At 34.4% G+C, this 20,024-nt stretch overlaps 4 protein-coding genes and 1 non-coding gene across 18 annotated transcripts in view; 2 read left to right on the top strand and 3 right to left on the bottom strand.

Annotated features, from left to right (window-relative positions):
* Positions 1 to 5,394, bottom strand: part of LOC120637790 — a 99,476-nt gene extending 94,082 nt beyond the window's left edge. Inside the window, exon 1 of the mRNA XM_039909805.1 lies at positions 4,998 to 5,394. Within this exon, the coding sequence (XP_039765739.1) occupies positions 4,998 to 5,052 (55 nt within the window). The 5' untranslated portion in view covers positions 5,053 to 5,394. The remainder of the gene's footprint in view (positions 1 to 4,997) is intronic.
* Positions 5,395 to 8,720: 3,326 nt separating this feature from the next.
* LOC120637701 (UDP-xylose and UDP-N-acetylglucosamine transporter-like) lies at positions 8,721 to 12,553 on the top strand. The gene is made up of 4 exons (XM_039909656.1): positions 8,721 to 9,075; positions 9,232 to 9,353; positions 10,172 to 10,439; positions 11,285 to 12,553. The coding sequence occupies exons 1-4, from the start codon at positions 8,911 to 8,913 to the stop codon at positions 11,672 to 11,674; spliced, it is 945 nt and encodes a 314-aa protein (XP_039765590.1). The 5' UTR covers positions 8,721 to 8,910; the 3' UTR covers positions 11,675 to 12,553.
* LOC120637703 (RNA-binding protein 1-like) lies at positions 12,550 to 18,293 on the bottom strand. 3 transcript variants are annotated; one of them, XM_039909657.1, is made up of 5 exons: positions 18,141 to 18,293; positions 17,821 to 18,029; positions 15,713 to 15,775; positions 13,818 to 14,048; positions 12,550 to 12,805 (listed from the first exon to the last, which is right to left on the bottom strand). In XM_039909657.1, the coding sequence occupies exons 2-5, from the start codon at positions 18,027 to 18,029 to the stop codon at positions 12,799 to 12,801; spliced, it is 510 nt and encodes a 169-aa protein (XP_039765591.1). In that variant the 5' UTR covers positions 18,141 to 18,293; the 3' UTR covers positions 12,550 to 12,798. The 3 variants fall into 3 exon arrangements, 2 of the variants coding, with proteins under 2 accessions (XP_039765591.1, XP_039765592.1); XM_039909658.1 differs by having other exon boundaries at positions 13,902 to 14,048; XR_005659448.1 differs by lacking the exon at positions 12,550 to 12,805 and adding an exon at positions 14,549 to 15,053 and having other exon boundaries at positions 13,914 to 14,048.
* On the bottom strand, positions 16,231 to 16,365 carry LOC120623567. Its single transcript, XR_005658723.1, has one exon. It is a non-coding gene; the product is annotated as a small nucleolar RNA SNORA53 (small nucleolar RNA).
* A 1,179-nt stretch (positions 18,294 to 19,472) lies between the features above and the next one.
* The window catches only part of LOC120637602 (neuropathy target esterase sws), a 49,497-nt gene continuing 48,945 nt past the window's right edge, over positions 19,473 to 20,024 (top strand). For all 12 annotated transcript variants that reach the window (XM_039909483.1, XM_039909481.1, XM_039909473.1 and 9 more), the window contains exon 1: positions 19,473 to 19,650. In XM_039909483.1, coding sequence (XP_039765417.1) covers positions 19,549 to 19,650 — 102 coding nt within the window. In that variant the 5' untranslated portion in view covers positions 19,473 to 19,548. The remainder of the gene's footprint in view (positions 19,651 to 20,024) is intronic.

Genomic DNA, 20,024 nt, shown 5'->3' with positions numbered 1-20,024 from the left:
CTCAAATGTATACACGTGCGGATCTATCATTTCAAAATGACAAACCTTCTGCACTTGGATCAAAATGTTCTTAGCTCCACGTATGCTCCCTGTAGTTTAATACACGGTTGCCAAATGAAAGTTGATTTCGTTTCAAGACTGTGTTGCTACTGTAACAGACAGTCTGTCTGCACTACCACTTGGAACGACCATTTATTATTTCATGCCTATTTTTAGGGTTCCGGAACCCTTATGTCCGCCATCTCTCTGCCTGTTCGCGGTTTAGCTCAGAAACTCTTATACAGAAAGCTGGAATATGGCTTTGACATGTATATATATGGCTAAGATGCGATGTTAGCGCAGTGGGTAGGAGCTCGACTTCTCTTTCGGGGGGCTCAGTTCGAATCCCAGCCCACACCTCTAACTTTTTTTAGTTGTGTGCGTTTTAAGTAAAAAAAAACCGGATTGGGCCAAGTGGTAAACTACGGCCTTATTTTCTTCTCATTGCAAAAAGAGAAACGTGCCCTGTAGTTGGCTGTAATTGGTTGATATGATGATGCATATGGCCCAGTGGATAGGACTTCGGTCTCACTTTCGGGGGGACAGAGTTCAATCTCCGGCGAATCAATCTCTCTAATTATATCGAAATTTGTGCGTGTAAAATGATAGAAAAATAAAATTCTAAAGCCCAGAAAATCCTAAAACCCGTGACTCAGGCCCTGCATCCAAAATAGTTGGGGGGAGCCACTTTAAGGGTAAAGATTTCTTACAAAAGAGACAACAAATCTTGTATTGAATTAAAATTAATATTTATTCAAGGGACTATACTTCCCTTGATAAGGGATAAAATGAACGTGTTCACCTTCTAAAGGACAGGAACATGGAATAGGAGAAGTTTACCCCCGTTTATTGCTCTGAAAGTTGATTAAGCTGTGGGAGAAGATCATTTTTTATCCTATCCTCAAAGAGATAGTTCCCCATGCTAGCCGTGCAGTTGGGCCATCTGCTGTCCGTCACCCGTCAAATATTACTATAAAATAAAACATCCTGCGGTAATTCCGTCTATGCTTACTTGTTAAGACATGTCGGAAACGGGCATCAGTTCCCTTTTCCCTTCCATTACCTACTTTCAGAACTAATTACATTACTAAACGGCTTACACTTACGTAATAGCCTCCGTTACTAGCTAAATTAGTTAATTATAAACAGCAAATAATCGCCCATTATGCGGGTATGATAAAACTGTTTTTGTAAGTGGCTTTGGCTTTCCATTTCACACTCGATATAGGAAAATGTTACGTTAGAAAACTGAAGGATGTCTACTATTGGCACTGATTTCAATAAATACCTAATCTAGTGTTACAGGTTACAGGCATCGTTCAAGTCCATTTAGTACTGAAGTGTATTGAAAATGGGCCCGTATTTTTTTTTTTTTTTTTGACAGAAATCATAGCTTAGTACTATGTATGGTTGAATCACTGGTACCTAAACTGAGTAAAAACTCGTACTATAGATATCAGTGCACTCCCCTATATAATTTTTGATACAACAACATAAGACTACGACAAGTATATTTTATTTTGGATATAGATTTAACATGCAACATGCATTTATATCAAATGTAATTATTTCTTGGAAACTATTTATTAAATAAATAAGAATTTTAAGCGTATTTGTAAAATATATGGTCAATATGAATTTATAGTTATCAAAGTTTAATTATTTACCCGCTTTATAAAATTACTGTAACAATTGTCTTATACGTAAAAAAATATTATTGAAGCAGACTAAACTATCTACTCTTCAAAATTTCTTAAATTTCATTATTCATTTTATTTCCAATGAGGTAAGAATGTACGTAGGTATTCAATATGGCGACTTTTTTTTCGAGGTTCGAATTATGAATCCTTTGCCTTTTAAGAAACAGATGATTTAAAAAAAAAACCTGTACCCGCTAATAACCGGTACGGAATAGCGATTAACTTAAACGACTATGCCATTAATGAATATCGAGCAGTTGGAAATCATTACGTAGGCTTCTATATTGGCTGTTACGAAAGGCGATTGGTCCGTGGACCGTGTGTGTGTATTGGAAGCTAAAAATGTACACATCGACGATTGATATCAACGTGCTAAATGACCTTTATGAATAAATACATTTCGTTGCCTAACGACAGCCTTAACACGTTAAGTAAGTGATCCAATGTGCAGAATAGCTTCAGCTTGATCAAAAACACCTGCCTATTTAAGGACACTATACACCTTCCGATGTTATCCGATAAATCGGATGGAATTGGTTTTGTGTTGGATGTCCATACACCTCCCGATTTCGGAATTCTCTTGCATTGCAAGGTGTAGATTTAAGAGAGCTAATAAAGTAATTATTTTTTCTCCTGATAAAGGATATCTAAGTTTTGGACGCATACCTAACAGGTGCTCTGAGAAAGGACTTGAAGAATTTGAATTACCTAATTTAATGAAATATCCTATGCAAGGTAGTTAAAATAAAAAGATAAAATATAATATATATATAAATATAGAATAAAAAAACCCCGATACACCATTCCATTGATAGAATCGATATAATTATTGGATAAAACCTTAAAACCGAATACTAACTGCTATAGGATTTATGAAGGTGTATAGAGTCAGGCCTTTATAGTGTTTCCTCCCACATCTTTTCTTATTAAGTTACTAATTAAATTTAGTTTAGTTTATTTGTATATTGTGGAATTGGTAGCAATGTTACGATCAGAGATTTAACAACAATCTTATATGTATTAAATAAATTAATATAAGAAAAACTCACAGCAGAGAAAGTTAAGAAGAAGTAGCAATTTGAAGGTATTTCCCCCTTCCAAGCACTTTATCAGCAATAGAGTTATACAAATGTGGAATGCCTTGCCTGAAGACGTAGTGACTGCAGAATCACTGAATCAGTTTAAGAATAGACTGGATAAACATCAAAAAGACAAAGAGCGCAAGAAATGATATAGACGCATCAGCGAAAGCTGCTTAGTCTATTATATAATAATAATAATAATATTTAACTATTATAAACCTTTTAGTTGCGACCCAATCAAAAATCAATAGAGAGCAATACCGACATCATCACACATGACGTGACATAATCCACAGATGACGTGAAGTTGTTTACGAATTAGCAATGGATTACGAAACGTTAATAAAGATCCATACGATGTACGAATAGTTGGAGCTAAATTTAAAACAACAATATATTTAAAACAACTCCTTTTATTCATGTTTTATGAAATGTAAAATTGCATTTCATATTTATATTAAACGTATAGGAGTAAATTTAAAGAAGAAATCATAAACTTTTATTATTTTAATTAGGTATGAGAGAGAGAGGAGATTTACCTTTTCAATACGTTTGTCAAACTAGACTTATCATAATCGACCTGGATTGGCTCTTCTTATTTCAAAAAAAACCCAACGAATTAAGAGCGATAAAAATGAGGTATAAATGTGCCGAAAGATAAAAGAAAAAATATCAAGGTGAATTCATACCACGCTTTAAAATATGAGAATATATTTAAGATTATCGCTCATCGAAACATCGCTTTGTGTTTTAGGTAAAAGTATAGATATCCGGTACTTGCGTACGAGGGTGGGAGTGGGAGGGGGAGGGGGGAGGGGGGGAGGTAGGGGAAGCCCCCCCACCTTTCCCCTTTGTCGGAAAAGTATAGTTTTCGAGTAATGATTTTTTTATAAATCATAACCTCACTTCTTTTACATAGGAATATTGACCTATATATTAAATATCCTATGTTAAATATACCTTTTTAGCGTCAGATTCTAGGGGACGTCTCGCTCCGCTCTGCTTCGCTCGGCTCTCAATGGTCTTTTATGTTCTAACCTAACCTAACCTAGCTTCTTAAAATAGATTTTGACCTATGTATTAAATATCCTATGTTAAATATACCTTTTTAGTGTCAGATTCTAGGGGACGCCTCGCTCCGCTCCGCTTCGCTCGGCTCTCAATGGTCTTTTATGTTCTAACCTAACCTAACCTAGCTTCTTAAAATAGATTTTGACCTATGTATTAAATATCCTATGTTAAATATACCTTTTTAGTGTCAGATTCTAGGGGATGCCTCGCTCCGCTCCGCTTCGCTCGGCTCTCAATGGTCTTTTATGTTCTAACCTAACCTAACCTAGCTTCTTAAAATAGATTTTGACCTATGTATTAAATATCCTATGTTAAATATCCTTTTTAGTGTCAGATTCTAGGGGACGCCTCGCTCCGCTCCGCTTCGCTCGTAAACTATACCAAATACATATCTAGCTGCATTTCGTTATACGCAATTTTTAGTGAAATTTATTTTTATCGTAATTAATTCAAAATGCATTTCCGAAATCCAAAAACAGTGTATATGGACCAAGTTTAACCCAGACAAAGCTCCTAAGCAAAAAACATATGTAAAATCAAGTACCGGATACCCAACCCGTGTTTTAATTTCCAGTCTCGTTCAGACTTTTAAATTTATGTAGGTTCTTTTTACATTAATGACTAGCAAATTTATGGTAAAGAAGTAAAGATGCAGACATAATAACTTATGAACTCGCTACACCTTCTGACGGCTGGATAGGTCATACAGGACGGAATAACAAGATGAAGAAAGTACTTAGGTACTTTGTCACTTCCTTCATCTTCTAATCCAGTTACCGAACAACAATTGTTTTTTAGCATACAGTTTTATTGTCAGCTGTCATTATTGCCAACCGCAAAATGTATAATTTTAATAATATATTAGTAATTTATAAATATTTTATGCCTATTTTTATAAAATTTAGACAGCGAGCTTCAGGAATAACTAAAAATGTCTTTACGTATCTACCCATTGTAGAGTTTTGATAAAGTGCAGATCCGTCACCGATCGGAAAGTGTAGGGAGTCCTTTATATATGACTATTTAAAATGCAATGTATTAGAAGGGTTGGTAGTAGAAAAAAAAATAAAAAATAGATTATAAGAATCGCAAAATTTCAACTTACCAAATTGCAAAGCGTGAAGGAAAAGAAGAACAAACACCAACAATCCCGTTAACATGTTGCCAAAAGTACCAAATAGCACACTTTCAACATAGAAACATTATCAATATAAAAATTCAGAACGTCTTGCATCGTGCACCGACAGTGAAAACAAAAACGAACAGTAAAATTATTTTGGCACTGCCCCTTTACGTTTATTAACACTTGTATAATTCATATTAAAGAACACTTTAGAAAAAAGAACTGTTAAATTTTATTCACGGTAAAAGGAAACAGTTACATTTCGGAAATAACTAAGTTAAACTTACGATACGTTTACATACGATATCGTATGGAATCATTGCTGCGCGTATTCAACACGTCCGCTCTCTTCGAAGCGTCTAGGCTAACGGCGGGAATTGAAAATGGAATGTATGGCTGAGCGAAGTGCACTGAGCGGTCGGCGGATGTAATCTGTGAAGGAAACCGCTTTGTTGGCAAATGAATTCGACCAGGGGCTTTGAGGGAGCTACATTTAATTGAAGCTAAAGTCATGTCAGCAAAACTACAAAAACCTAAAATACAGAACCTTTTTAAAACTTACTTAAAAATCGAGCCATCTCAAATCTAAAATGTGAATTGTCTTCATATTTTATAGGAACAATATTATTATCTCTCTTTTTAACTCAATGCTTTCAATTCGCACCGTTTTTTTGTATTTCACCTCAAGTTAGCCGGTTAGCAGGTGGGTAGTATGGCATAGTAAATGAGATGTTGAGGAGACCTCCTAGTAAGCATCAAAATACCTGTACCGGGAGGCCTCACTCTTCCATAGCAAAGACAAGATACAATTAAAAAATAAAAACGATTGAGTAGCGTGTGTTGGTGTGTATGATGTGTTTATATGTGTGTGTGTGTGAGTGGGTGCGCACGAGCGCACGTGTGTGTATACGTGTGTGTGTTGTGTGCGAGTGTGTCTGTCTGTATTTTGTGCACTCTGGTGAGGTATGGCAGCTATATTTTAAACTATAAGCCTCAGTTATATTATAGCCAGAAATTAGGGTAAGGGTAGAAATAAAGTGGACTTTTTTCTACTTTCCAAGATTATACTTATATATACAATTTATTTTAAGGCAATTTTTGACATTATATGCCTTAATTTATACATGGCATATGTGCGAATAGCTTATGAACCGCATAACCTAATCCCACATATGCTGTGTATTTTCACGTTCTGACATTTGAGAGGTGCTGTCAGCTAAAGTGTGAAAAACCCCTGCTGTTTATTTTTTTTTGACTATTGTATGCGGTCAAGAGAACAAGAACTTAAATGGAAAAGAAAGAAATATCAATATCTAAAATGTGAGCCGGTTGGCGCAGTTGGCAGCGACCCTGCTTTCTGAGTCAAAGAAGGAAGAAAATTTTTTTGTGATGAACATGAATGTGTTTCAGAGTCTGGGTCTTTTTCTGTATATTATAAGTATTTATATGTATTACTAGCTGTTGCCCGCGACTTCGTCTGCGTTTGATTTTGTTTTTTGATATGGCATTCAATTTAGTTGTAGTTCTAAAAAAAATTAAGTATATATCGCTAAGCCTTAAATGAGGGGTTTGCTGCTGTCAGCTGAGTTCTGTCCTCTATCTCCAACCACATTCATCAGATCTACACAGTTTGGGCAAAATTTAACACATATTATAACCTCTATAGTAAAAAAAATATTATTTAAATTGGTTATAATTTTTCGGAGTTATTGTGTAAAATCGTCAAACACTTTCATACCCTCTCCCAAAGGAACCGAGTTTAATGTCGGGATAAAATATCCTATATTACTTCTCGCACTTCCAAGAATATGAGCACAAAGTTTCATGAGGATCGGTTAAGTAGTTTTTGCGTGATAGCAAACAAACAAACTTACATTGACATTTATAAGTAGGGATGGGGATATTCATAAAAATATTCATCAGGTATCTTAGTATCCATAACACAAGCTACGCTTAGTTTATGGCGAGATGGCTGTTGATTGTTGTAGTATATTTATTTTAAATAAGTTGTCTGTTCTTATAAGCGTAAGGTTCCGGGATCGATTCCCTGCAGTGCGCTTCAGCAGCAAAAAATAAGCCAAGTGCGAATTAGATGAGAGAAATTAACATCACTAGATTATTGCAGTAAAATATGAGGAAAAAACGCTTTACAGCTACAAAAAGGAAATTCAAAACCTATTTTAAAAAGAATTCAATAATATAATGCCTTTTATAATTTATGCCTCGCTGCGGTTTTAGATATATTTTAAATATTTTCATAGTTATAAAACATGATCTGCAATTACTTTTTACAGTAATTTTGTACAGTGGTTAAATAAATAAACGTTTGATAACTATGACATGATATTTGCCTTTAAATAATTGTTTTATAAATATAACCTAAAATAAACTATTTAAAACTAAATAAAATCTGAAACATCCTCGAAACCACCGCAGCGAGGCACAGTTACTAAGATGCTGGCAGCATTGCCCCTTTGGATGGCCAAACTAATAATAAAGAAGTTAAAGAAATAAAATAATACTGATTTAAATTCATAATAATATGCTAATAATTCAAGAAATAATTAATACAAATTTAATTCACAAGTAATGTTTATAATTTTGTGCCGGTGGGTGTGATATAATTACGGGCGCAGTTTCGAATTACTTCCCCTACGATGTCGCTTAACCCTGGGGCTCTACTCTTGGCGAGCTTACGTTCTCGCTAGCTCTCCCCCGGTGACGCCGTAGCAGGTCGTTATCGACAACTGTACTTTCGAAAATTAGATAACTCAAAGTACTTTAGCTTGGCTAAATAAAAAGCACAAATAACTCCAAAAAGTAATAGGTGCTTGCCAGGGATCGAACTATGCTATCACCTCATTATGTTTGTCATTTAATTTCAGAATTTATCTGAGAACAAAGAAGAATTTATGATATTCTTAGTTTTACGACGATAGTAACATATTATTCTGTATGAACAAGTAAACAAATAATAATTTTTCAATACACTGAGTTATTATTTTCTCCAAGATAGGCCTTCCTTTTATCATCATTTCATTTTCAGTGAATTTTATGTATATAAATTAACAGCGTTTGTTTTTTCAGAAATCTTTAGCTTCTTACACATGCAGACGTATGAACAGACCGATATAGTGAAATTTCACTAAAATACACTACTATCGCGCTGTGATTGGTCAAATGTTTCCTTCCCAGACGACTTTTTACACAAAGCTATATTGATCGGGAATAATAGAACTCCAGAGTAATGAGTATAACCACCGATACTTTTTAAGCCTATCCAAAAAAAAAAATAGAGCGTTATTAGCGATAAGAACAAAAATCGATTAAAATATCGTCTATTTTTCGAGTAGTATTCTAAAAAAAAATTATATGGTAAATAGACAATTTATGTTAATTTTCATTTTGTTGTCATTTTCATTTCATTTCAATTCATTAAAATTAATTTTGCTACCACTAATAATCTAAATAAACACATTAAAAGTAGTGCCACCCTTTTTTCTATGTTAAAGGGTAGCAATTACAACCTGTCAATTTAGTTTAAGTTCAAGTTATATGGATCAGAACCATATTGATAGAAGATAGTCGTATTGATAGAATATTAACCACATGGGTAGGAATCATACGACTATTTTTGAAACAAAATTAATTAATCAATTAAAATATAAATCGTTTTTTTTTTCGCATCTCCAGTCTGTCACTCTGTCGTCTGTGTCAAAGTCAAAAAGATGTTTGCTGTTGTCGTGGCGTGGCGGCAATGGGCTAAAATCTAAATTCAAAAATGTTCCGAAAGTAGACTAAATTGCGTAAAAGCATGTGGTAAACATTTATTCCGAACGTCCAAGTTCAACAAATAAGCACGTATGTAGTGACCGTATGCTAAAAATAAATAACAATGTCATATTTTAAAAATATGACTAAAGTTTTTGCTGGATGTTGTGCGAGCTCTTTTCTCATGGAAATTATGATGGAGAAGGCACCAGACAGTGCAAATTTTGTAACGTTTCTCCAATTTTTCTTCATAGCCTTACAAGGGCTTGCAACTTTAAAATCTCGTATGGTAAGACACTTTTAAACAAAAACATTTTGCAAAGTATTTTCGTGCGTTATAATTTTTGTCATCGTATCATGTTCCAATAAATTATAACTTTAAGTAGTAAAATGATTTTGTACTGCCTGCAAGTTAGTTCTAAGTAATTGTATGTTTTTTTTACAGCTTAAGCCTCAAATTCCCCTTAAAGAGTATTTCATATTAATATCATTATTTTTTGTAACAAGTGTGGCCAATAATTATGTTTACGCTTTGCATGTGCCCTCTACACTTCACATGATCATAAGGTGATTATAACTAATTTGATATATATACTTATTTGAGTCATCAATAGCCTGTTGTACTAAAAGCCTCTTTACGGAAGGGTTTGCCTATAATCACCATGCTGGGTAGATGGGTTAGTGATTGCAGTAGATGGTATTAGTAGTCATACTTAACCTGCTGGATGAGGAGGAGTAGTGACAACTATTCTGATCTGCAGTCGACACTCCACTTGTGTTAGTCAGTACATTACACTTAAATGGACAAGTCAAGACAAGATTAAAACTATTATAAAAGATAGATGTGGTGCAGTGTCCCTTTAACTTGACGTATCTAATAAAAGACCCAACTGCTTGGTTTAATGGTTATCATAATTGAATGTGGATCACAAAGTCCTTGATTGGTGTTTTATTTTAAGGCCTCAGCCCAGAGCTAAAAAAAGCTTGTAAAGACATTGGTCCCGCATACCATCACTCAAATTTGATTATAATCATGGGCCACCCACATTGGAGCAGCATGGTAGGTACGTGAGATACTCTGCATTTTGTTAAAAACTGCAGAGTATTAAGTTTAAAACAAATTACATAAAAAAACAAAAAAGTCTTAAACACCAGCTCAAAAATAACTTATGAAATTTGTTTTTTTGAATATTACTTTTGGTAGTCTCAAAGCATTTAACAGTTCAATGACAGTCTTTCATTGTACAGTGGCTATTAATTATATTTGCATTACTCTAAAAGAAAAAAAAGGTTATCTTTAACTTAAACTTAAAGGTATTGAAAGATACATATTATAAGTCAAGACAAAATTGAGTTTAAATTGTTTTATAAAATGGTTTCCTCAGGTCTGCCTCATCACCAGCCAGTATGTTAGTAAGTTGGTATGCAAAAAAACAAAGGCCAAGAACAAAAGCGCTTATCGGATCTGTAATAATAAGCATTGGAGTATCACTTGCAATGTATGGAGGAGCTACTGTTGTTGAGGAGAGAAAGGGAAACTACCTGCATTGGTGTTTGGGTGTTACCATATTGCTGATTATGTTGATAGTTGGAGCTTTAACTGGATTACAGCAGGAGATTCTTTTTAGAAAATTTGGAAAACATCCTGAAGAAGTAAGCATTTTTCGGTTGGAAGACTATAAGCATTTAGATGTAATTTTTTTTTTGTGACCTTCAGTCCCATATAATTTAGTAAAGTTTCAAGAGATGGACAATAACAGACAATACAGAATCACTCTCAATTACCTACTGAAAGTTGTCAACTCAATCTACTTCTGATAAGTTTTCCATACCAATTTACTTTCACTATCACTACACAATATACTCCAACACAAAAAGTTGGTTGTAGAATGATGTTAAACCATATATTCTTTCTCAAGAATTGGGTTACCAAATGCAAATATATTATTTTAATTGGATGAATATTTAATGATTTTAGTGTGTTCTTAGAAATAAACTTTCATCCCCCATTCATGACTTGGGTTTTTAAGTAATGAAAATATCACTTGCTTCAACTGTTAAGGAAAACATTGTGAGGAAACCTGCATTCCTGTGAGTTCTCATTAATGTTCTCAAAGGTGAGTGGTGTCACCAATCTGCACTGGACCATTGTGGTAGGAGACCCGTGCCCTGTAGTGGGTCGGTAATTGGTTGATATAATGATGATGAAATACTGATTGACTTATTATATTCATCAAAATGCCTATAAAAGTTTATTACTGGACTAAAGCCTGTCCCAATGGAAGGGTTTGCTCATATTCACCTTACTGGGCAGATGGGTTGGAGATTGCCGTAGATGGTATCATGGTAGTAGTAGCATAGTAAACACGATGCTACTGCCAGTTCTTTGTAATATTCCTCCCCCACCCCCTGTCACCCCGTATGACTTAAAATACTGTAGAGATACTAAACAATTTCTTTTCAAACTATGCTTTTGATTAACCATTAAATTTTTTCAGATGCTGTTCTACACTCATATGCTGCCATTACCACTGTTCTTGGGTATATACTCTCAACTACATTATATAGCAACTAACCTATCTTCTACCCTTTGGCTAATCCTATTTATTAATATTATATCTCAATTTTACTGTACACATTCCGTCCACGAACTGGCAACTAGAGAAAGTTCCACAACCGTAACATTTATTTTAACATTAAGAAAATTTGTATCTCTTATAATATCCTCCATTGTTTTTAAGAATAATCTGACCATTTTACATGTTATAGGAACTGTGTTTGTTATAGCTGGTACATATTTGTATTTTGATTTCTTCACTGGAAGAAAACAGCAACCCATTAATTATAAAGACAGTATCAAATCTAGTATATATAAAAAAGATAGGTGAAATATCATTGATAATTATAAAAAAGAATACATTTAGATTTCTTCCAATCTTATTGTAATGACTGTTTTATTGTTAAATTGAAACAATTTGCTGGCAATTATTAACAATGCTAAAAAAAGTACTCTCCAGGATGTGAACTGTTGTTATTAAATTCTATCCAAATCTCACTTATATAAGCCTTTTTGGCTCTATTAAAAAGACAATCGGGCCGCTTCTCCCATCATTGCGTTAGGGTAGGAATTAAATGTAAAAATATGTCGATACACTGTATCGATCCTTTTATATCTAAGTAGTGTAGAATAACTGGCAGTTAATTTTGGAGCGGTCAGGCGAAAATATAGGGCATAAATGAACATTAGCTACCCACTCCACATTGGCGAAGTAAACTATGTCGTGCCGGCATGACAAAAAGCCGTTTACCCAAAGAAGAACATTATAATATGACATGTTACAAAAAATCACTGTTCAAGCTCATCTCTCGATAAGCTTTTTTAATATTTCATAAATCAATGCTTTTTCTTAGACAAAGGGTTTGAATATTTTGGTTACCCACTTGTCCACTTTTTTTTTACTAGATTATCGTATATGATGTTTCAGAGGATTTCCTCTCATGACTTATTGGTGTAAGGTATTGATTAATTAACCCAGTTATCCCGGTCCCGGTCTCGCATATAAATAGGTTTTTCCGATGGCCGCTATGAATGAAACAAAAAAAAAAGGTGGACAGTAGGTAAACCAGGGCCCCGTACTAAAACATTAAAAAAAAACCGTTAAAGAAAATCCTGTATGTTATGTACGGTTGTGACTATTGTGAGAATATTTATTATCTGACAAAATTATAATATTGTTTGTTATAAATAAAACTTTTACACAAATATACTTAAAATCTCTTTATTTTAATTCTTCGTCTTATACTAATAATTGTACAACAGGTACTAGAAATAACATAAATAATACGAATAGAAACGCAATTTTGATCTTTACAAGAGTTCAAATGTTACAAGCTGCAAGTATTGAGAATGAAAACATTTTATGTAATAAGCACACACACATGCACACAAATCTCTTTTACACTATTTTTACAGTTCATTATCATAGTCCAGTCTTTTACCACTAACGTTAGCTTAGTATCTGAAAATAAAAAAAAAATATTATCATTAATAAACATTCACTTCAAATAATTTCATTAAGCTGCAATTAGACGACGCGAATATTATTGCGCGGTCGCCCCGCCTTTCCGCATATACGTTAAATGGTGTTTAACAACAACAATTATTAATATCAATTGTGGAAAGAAAAATTTATGTTATTGTTGTCTGATTTACAACAAAAGTTTTTTTCTTGCACAACCATAAACTGGCTTACAAAAGGCGAACCTATACCTATAGGGTAAAGCTTTTATTTATTATCAGCCTATCAGCAAGATGTTCGAGAAAACGAGTGTCAGCGTGGTAAAAAAAAATACTGATGACAAAAAAAATATAGATAATATGTTAGATATTATGAACAGAAATTATAAATATAAGTAGAGACGTTGAAAAGATGTCAAAGTTTTTGAGAGGATGTTTATTTATTTATTTAGTTATTGTTCTTCAAACTGTCTTTTAAGCGTTGGTCTAGAAAGAAGCTCTATTGAATCCGGTAACATTCTGATCATTTCCGCGCAATCTGCTTTCCATGCAGCAACAACGCGGACTGCGCGATTAGGTGATGCTAATAAATTTAATGTGTTGATAATAGTTTTTATTTAGTTTTTATATGTCATTAAAGAATGCGGCAACGCGGCTTTCACGTCATCCAAATGTAGCCTTATTATCACCCAATCGCAAAACGGAATGGTGGATCTAATTGGTAGGGGGCTAACCTGTTAAGAGTATGTCAGTGATATTTAAAACTTCACTAATATCATATTTTCTGTATGTAATAGTTTCACAGACCCTAAACACATAAATAAGATAAGAGACTGGAAACAAACAAGATGAGAGATTCAAAAGAATTCTACAAATGAATCAAGTAATATGTATACCTGATATTACTGGCCCGCGCCCGAGGCATAAGGGAGTTTTTGCTGACGTTCAGCTTGAAAATGATCGGTTTTAAAAAAGCTGATCTTAAATTATACCGTTAGTGTTAAGTTCATTACCTGTTCCTGCTGTTAGATCTGCTTCGTGGTCGTGACAGCGATCGCGACGCGCGTCGAGTGAGGCTTTTCGCGGGACTTATGTACCTGTTCTTGCTATCGGATCGGCTGCGACGGTCGCGCGACCGCGAGCGACGCACGGAGGGCGAACGACGGCGAATCGAAGGCGAACGGCGCGGCGAACCCGAACGTCCGCGCGAGTACGATCGCCTGCGAGGGCTACGACTGCGTGTTCTGTGGATTATTATAGATATAATTAATTCGTGAATATAGGTCTTTTTGGTTTTTTACGTCCATAAATTACGCATAGTTTTTTTTTACAATTAAATTCTTTTTACATCACTTTTTATAGTACCGGTAGACAAGCCAATTTTAAACCTCTGTTTACGTACGTATTTTATGAACGTCAATTATAGTTTTAAGTAAGTTTGAATAGCACTTCATGGTTCCTTAAAATGTTACTGATTTTTAGTCAATTAAAATATCATCTGTCAGTTTTAACATTTTCCTTGGGATAGTGTAAAGGGGGCATCATATTAAACTACTACATTAACTGGTACCTACAGTAAAACATCAGCAAACAACTCAATATTCAAATAGTACAAACGAAAATCTATAAATATTAACTTTTATAAACTTGTTTTAATATATAAATTTGCTCCAAAACGCCCTTTTTTGCTAGTACTAGATACAAGTATAATAAGGCAGTGCTAAGTAAAGGATTCAAAAAGTACCGAGACTTGGTGAGCCTTGTTGGTCGTCGATCGTTGTGAGGGCTGCTGTGAGGCCGAAGGGGGTTTGTATACCGAGGCGGAGCAACTTTCAATGTGATCTTCAAATGGTGACTTTAACCGGAAGTTTCGAGAACGAATTGCGGGCGGATGGTTGTAGTACGCCACAAGTTGAGTATTCTGTGCCCCGGTGACGACGTAAGTGTGCAGTCGCGAAGCTTCAGGAGTTTGCAATGACAATCAGGATGTAGGTTCCTACTGTGTGGCACTCGATAGTAGGTTGGGTCCAGGTTTATTCAGGTCTCAGGATTAGGTTATAGCTGTTAGGAGGATTGTGGGGACGCTGTTGGCGGAGGCTTCAGTTGCGCATCGTAGGTTGGTGAGCCGATCGCAGAGCGGGGTGTTGCGAGCGACGGTCGCGGATGTCTTATCGGTAAAGAAGCCGTAGTTGTGGTGAACAGATGTGGTGAGGTCGTTGGTGTGTTGGTGGTTGGTTGATAAAATGGACCTGCAAACGTTCCAACACCCACCACATTTAGTTGCTCCATTTTTTAAGTTAAAGTAACAAACTACCAAAAAATTAATGTTATACTATAAAAAAAAGCAAATCCTATGGGCCAGGGGAAAAGGATTTTAAATGTTAATATAAAAACTTATCAAATCAAATTAAGTATAAATTTCAATGCGTTACACACATTGATTGAGGTTGTTTAGATTCCAGCATCACTAGAGCATTGAAATTTGCACTTTATTACAATCTGAACTAATGAACTATATAAATTGCTTAACATTTGAAATTCTCTTCCCCCAATATGCCCCAATGAATTCTGTAAATTGAATTAGGGTATTTCAAATCTATGTAATACTTTTGTTAAATATGTAATGCCAATACTTTTGGGTTAAACATTGAAGTGATTACTTAGTCGGTTAAAGTCTAAAGAGATATAGATATATCTGTAAAATATTATGGTAGGCCAAAAGACAATACTGCATATATTGTTCTAACTTCTTTTTACAATGTCACTGAATCTCTAAACAGACCAATTATGTGCAAGCTTCCATTCATACTACACTTAAAAAGTGGGATCCTTTAAGTGTTGGCATTATACTGTGCACAATATGGATATCAATGTTTGACACAAGAATATAAAAAAATACATAGCGTACCTGCGATCACGTCGTGTTCTTCCACTAGACATTTCAACACGTATTCTGGTACCACAGCAACGTCTGGAAACAAAATATTTCAATACAATAATATTATGTCAGTATAATTTTTTGATTATGAGCAGAAAACAGTTCAGGACCCTGTGGGCATAATTTGCTTCCCTGGTCTAAAAATCAATCAATGGAAAATGTGACTACAAAATCAAAATCAGTAATAAGTTTTTTTTTAATCCTAGAAAAGTTTCTTGAAGTCACCTGTGTCCATAAACAGGATGTAAGCAAATGTGCCAAGTTTATAACTTCTTGAACATACAGGGAATTTCAATACTCAGTATCAGCCTATTAGCTGGATGGTACCGATGACTGCCTGCATGATGCTACACTTGTGTTTAACTTCCTCGAGGACAAAGATAGGATTAGAATGTACAATGGTGGAGGCAGATGAAAAAAAAAATCACATAGGTACTTTAGTTTTTAAATATTAACGAATTGTTGGTTTTTCTTTGGAATAAAAAAAAATGTTCCCCACTCCAAGACAAGTGAAATTCACAAGAAAAATCACATTTCGGTCTCAGGGTGGAGGTACTATGCTCTAGCACACTTATGACTCAAGCATTTCATATTAAGAATGAAATGGATCTAAGGAGCGTGCAAAATATAAATACAAAAATACAAACACATTTTTTTATCACATGCTAGCAGCAAACCTTGCTGTAACAAAGTAGTAATCAAATAGTTTACAATATGAGAGAGTTCTAGTTTTGAGTACCTGAGTTGATAGAATGGTATACAATAAGGTTACAGAGTGCTATAGTTTAGCATAAGAGACAACCCATCAGTCACATTAGAAATATTGGCATGTGGGTTGTTATAGCTAATTAAATACCTGTTCAGTATGTAATTTGTTTACTAATAATTGTTTACTTAATCGTTTAAGTACCAGTAACATACTTTAAATTACCAATCTGCTTGGCTCAATCTAATTGTATACATAAGAGTTAATTTGGGATAAGTAGTTTGCTTATGTTTGTAATGAAATTCAAAAGCATCCTCAAGCTGGGAATTGAATGTACTATTATCTCATACACTATGACCTAACCTGAAGTTATTACGATACATTATGTTTCGAAGACATAAAATTCATTATAGTCGTAAAAATGTAATAGGCCCGTTTTGACACTTGTCATCGCGACGTAACTAGTTATGGAACCATAAGACTCTGTACTCGATACTCACGATAAATCTATCAGTACTTGATTGATATTATTATGTATTGTAAAGTGTTCGTTCGTTCAAAGTATTCCTTTAACTTCATAACCAATACGCGTGACTGGCTGTTGATTATACGTCCACTTTTCAACATGTTGAAACAGAGTTAGTACTATATAACAACAAACACAAAAATCGAGTCAAATCACTATGTTTAAATTAATGTCCAAAATAGAAGAGCCATAGTTAACGTAATAGTAAATAATATATATCAAACTTAAACGAGCGCACAGTCAACTTTACAAGATGAGGAACGAAAAACTGCGCAGCGCGCGCGGGGACGCTTCAGTCATGTGCCACTTGGTCAGATACATCATCTCAGACTCATTATTTAGAACCCATTTTGAGAATCAAGCTCATTCTTTGCAGTAAAGATAACTACACAATATTTAATTTCGATATTCAGTAAAAAAATGGTTACAGCTCTAGTATAAAAAAAAAAAAAGACTGAGAACGTAACTGTTTTCGGAACGTTTCGCAACAATTATAAATTGCATGCTACTATGAAGTAAGCGCAAAAAGAATACTCGCGATATGTTCTTTCATATTATTTATCGTCCCAAAAAAATTTACGTATTTTTTAAAACACTGTATGTAATTGATTTTTATTTTTTTGTTTCTTTCAGTTTGTTCCAAGTTACATTCTATGTTCTTGCACAAATGTCAAAACGGGCCTATTACATTTTTCCGACTATAGCGACTGGCGAATCGAAAGTGAAATCAAAATGGCGATGCAGCAATATGGCGTAGGTAGTGCACTAATCACTGCTCGAATCGATCAATAACTTAAAAGTTCGCAGTAGCGCAATGAGCTAATAAAATAAGATATAGGTACTTACGTGCCGTCTAAACCTCGAACTGAATCCTCAGCGTCGCGTGGATCTTCATATTCAACAAACGCAAAACCTGGAGGGTTCCTCGCTACCCACACATTCCTGATGGTACCATATTTAGAAAATACTTTTTCGATTTCATATTTTGAGGCATTCGTACCAAGGTTACCTACGTAAACCTTGCAAGAGAGGTCCCATTCGCGATAGCGAGACATCTGGAAAATGTAAAAATTCCACGCGTTAATGCGACGCCATTTTAGATTGCGTCAACGAGCTTATTTTTAAGTATATACCATCTAAAATTTAAGGTAATGTTTTGATTTTACCTTGAGTTCTACCAAAATATCACTAGAACTTTCTCTATTCAACCAAACAATGGAAATAACACGTTACAAGAAAATAAAATATCACTTCAAATGCACGACGTTCACAGAACCCAGGAGAATGAATAATGAGCATGAAATTCGAATAAATGGAAATTCGATAGTCTAGAATTTTTGACATTGACATTTTGAACAGAATGAAATGTAGGTATGATGTGACTATAATGTCACTTCCACACGCTCGCCGAGTGCATGCGAGCGGTGAGGAGTGCAAGGCGCAAGCCTGTACCAGGGCCGCGCGCTTGCCTCGACTCGTACACACTCGCTTCAACGCTCGCCCAAGAGAACGATTTTTGAAATAGATCGAAGTGGCGAATGGCGAGCGCTAGCAGCCACAAAAAAACGTAAATCTAAATTTTTAGTAACTAAAACTAGGACCAGTTGTGGAAAAAAAAAATTACGTTAATTTTCTTGAGATAATCGTTGACACTAAAAGTTTACCAATATTAAAAAAACTCGTTATTGAACATGTACAAAAACCGTTCAGTTATGTAAATGTGACCTCTCCCAAATAAAACGATTTCTTTAACCACCCGCAATTATTTTTTATTTTAAATATTATGGTATATTTGTTGAGATTTGAGATGTTGTATTAAACTAATTTAAAAATATTATTGTGTTCTTGATGTAAATGAACTATTGTTCTCTTTGAGAAATAAATGTCTTTAAACCAAAACCGAATATTATTTATCATCACTTTGATCTTTTTCAAACAACTGTCTTCTTAGGCGAAGGGCGACGAGGCGAAGCGAGTGAGCACGAGTCAAGGCGATAGGTCTCGTTTCATGCTCCCCACCGCTCGCCTGCTGTACTCAGTGAGTGTGAGGACGGGGCATAATATTGTTGATGCAGGTACAGTTATTACATTAATTAATATGTTTCTATTACAATAATAACTAAAGGAGTGAAGAGGCAGAATCAGATTGTTTATTTTAACGTAGCAAAGATTTTTGCCACAAATTTAAATTCCTTATAAGTTGTTTATTGGCAGCAACTATAAACCATTATTATTTTCTGACCACCTATTATATCAGTGAGTCTAGATACTGACATATTAAATCAATGACATATATTATTCATGAATCAATTTAAAAATATATGTAGTAAAGGGTAACTATAATTTTACGTTGTTATTTTAATACCAAAGAGTATGCAAACACTACATGAGGCAAGACAGTTTCGCACCCTGAAATGACAACGATTCCACAACCAACAGATAGACATTTTAATAAATGTCAATTCCAATTTGTCATTTTAATTTTGTGAAACAGCTGATTGGTGGTCGATTGAGCTTGGTTAGTGCAAAAAAAAAAATCGATTAAATTCCAATGAAAAGTGTAATAAAACAAAAATGGATGTGGTTGGACTTTTAAACAATATAAATGATAAATCGGACATGTTTGCGGTCAAAACATGGACCTCTGAGTGGTCGAATAGCTTCCAAGATAATCAAGTGAGTTTTTATTGATTTTTGAACAAAGGATTTTCTTTATCACGTTTTATAATTTTGAATTAAAATGTTTGTGTGGTAAATAATTTATTGTGCAATAAATTCTAGCTTTAAATAATAGTTTCGAATAAGACTTTGGCATAGAATAGAAATCGGTATCCTTGAAATCAATCAGGAAGTAAGATGTTGCGATCTATAGTGCTGTTTATCAATTGTAGTATTTTTGCGTGTTTTAAATATTCACTAGAATATCCGTATTACTTGCGTATTTTTAATATTGGAAAGAAGCTTTTACTTACAGTGAAGAAATTATATTATATTACTATCACACTATAATAAGTATAGTGGGTATACAATTAAAATAAATAAAATCAAAG

Source organism: Pararge aegeria, chromosome 4 (assembly GCF_905163445.1).
Source record: "Pararge aegeria chromosome 4, ilParAegt1.1, whole genome shotgun sequence".
Classification (NCBI taxonomy): domain Eukaryota; kingdom Metazoa; phylum Arthropoda; class Insecta; order Lepidoptera; family Nymphalidae; genus Pararge; species Pararge aegeria.
Note: the sequence above shows the minus strand (reverse complement) of the source record. Positions and strands in the feature narration are given on the sequence as shown.

Coding starts and splice junctions, on each gene's coding strand:
- LOC120637701 (XM_039909656.1), top strand. CDS start 8,911: ATGTCATATTTTAAAAATATGACTAAAGTTTTTGCTGGATGTTGTGCG. Junction 9,076..9,231: donor CAACTTTAAAATCTCGTATG/GTAAGACACTTT, acceptor TTTTTTTTACAG/CTTAAGCCTCAAATTCCCCT. Junction 10,440..11,284: donor TTGGAAAACATCCTGAAGAA/GTAAGCATTTTT, acceptor AAATTTTTTCAG/ATGCTGTTCTACACTCATAT.
- LOC120637703 (XM_039909657.1), bottom strand. CDS start 18,029: ATGTCTCGCTATCGCGAATGGGACCTCTCTTGCAAGGTTTACGTAGGT. Junction 15,776..17,820: donor GTTCGAGGTTTAGACGGCAC/GTAAGTACCTAT, acceptor TTTTGTTTCCAG/ACGTTGCTGTGGTACCAGAA. Junction 14,049..15,712: donor AGAACACGACGTGATCGCAG/GTACGCTATGTA, acceptor AATAATCCACAG/AACACGCAGTCGTAGCCCTC.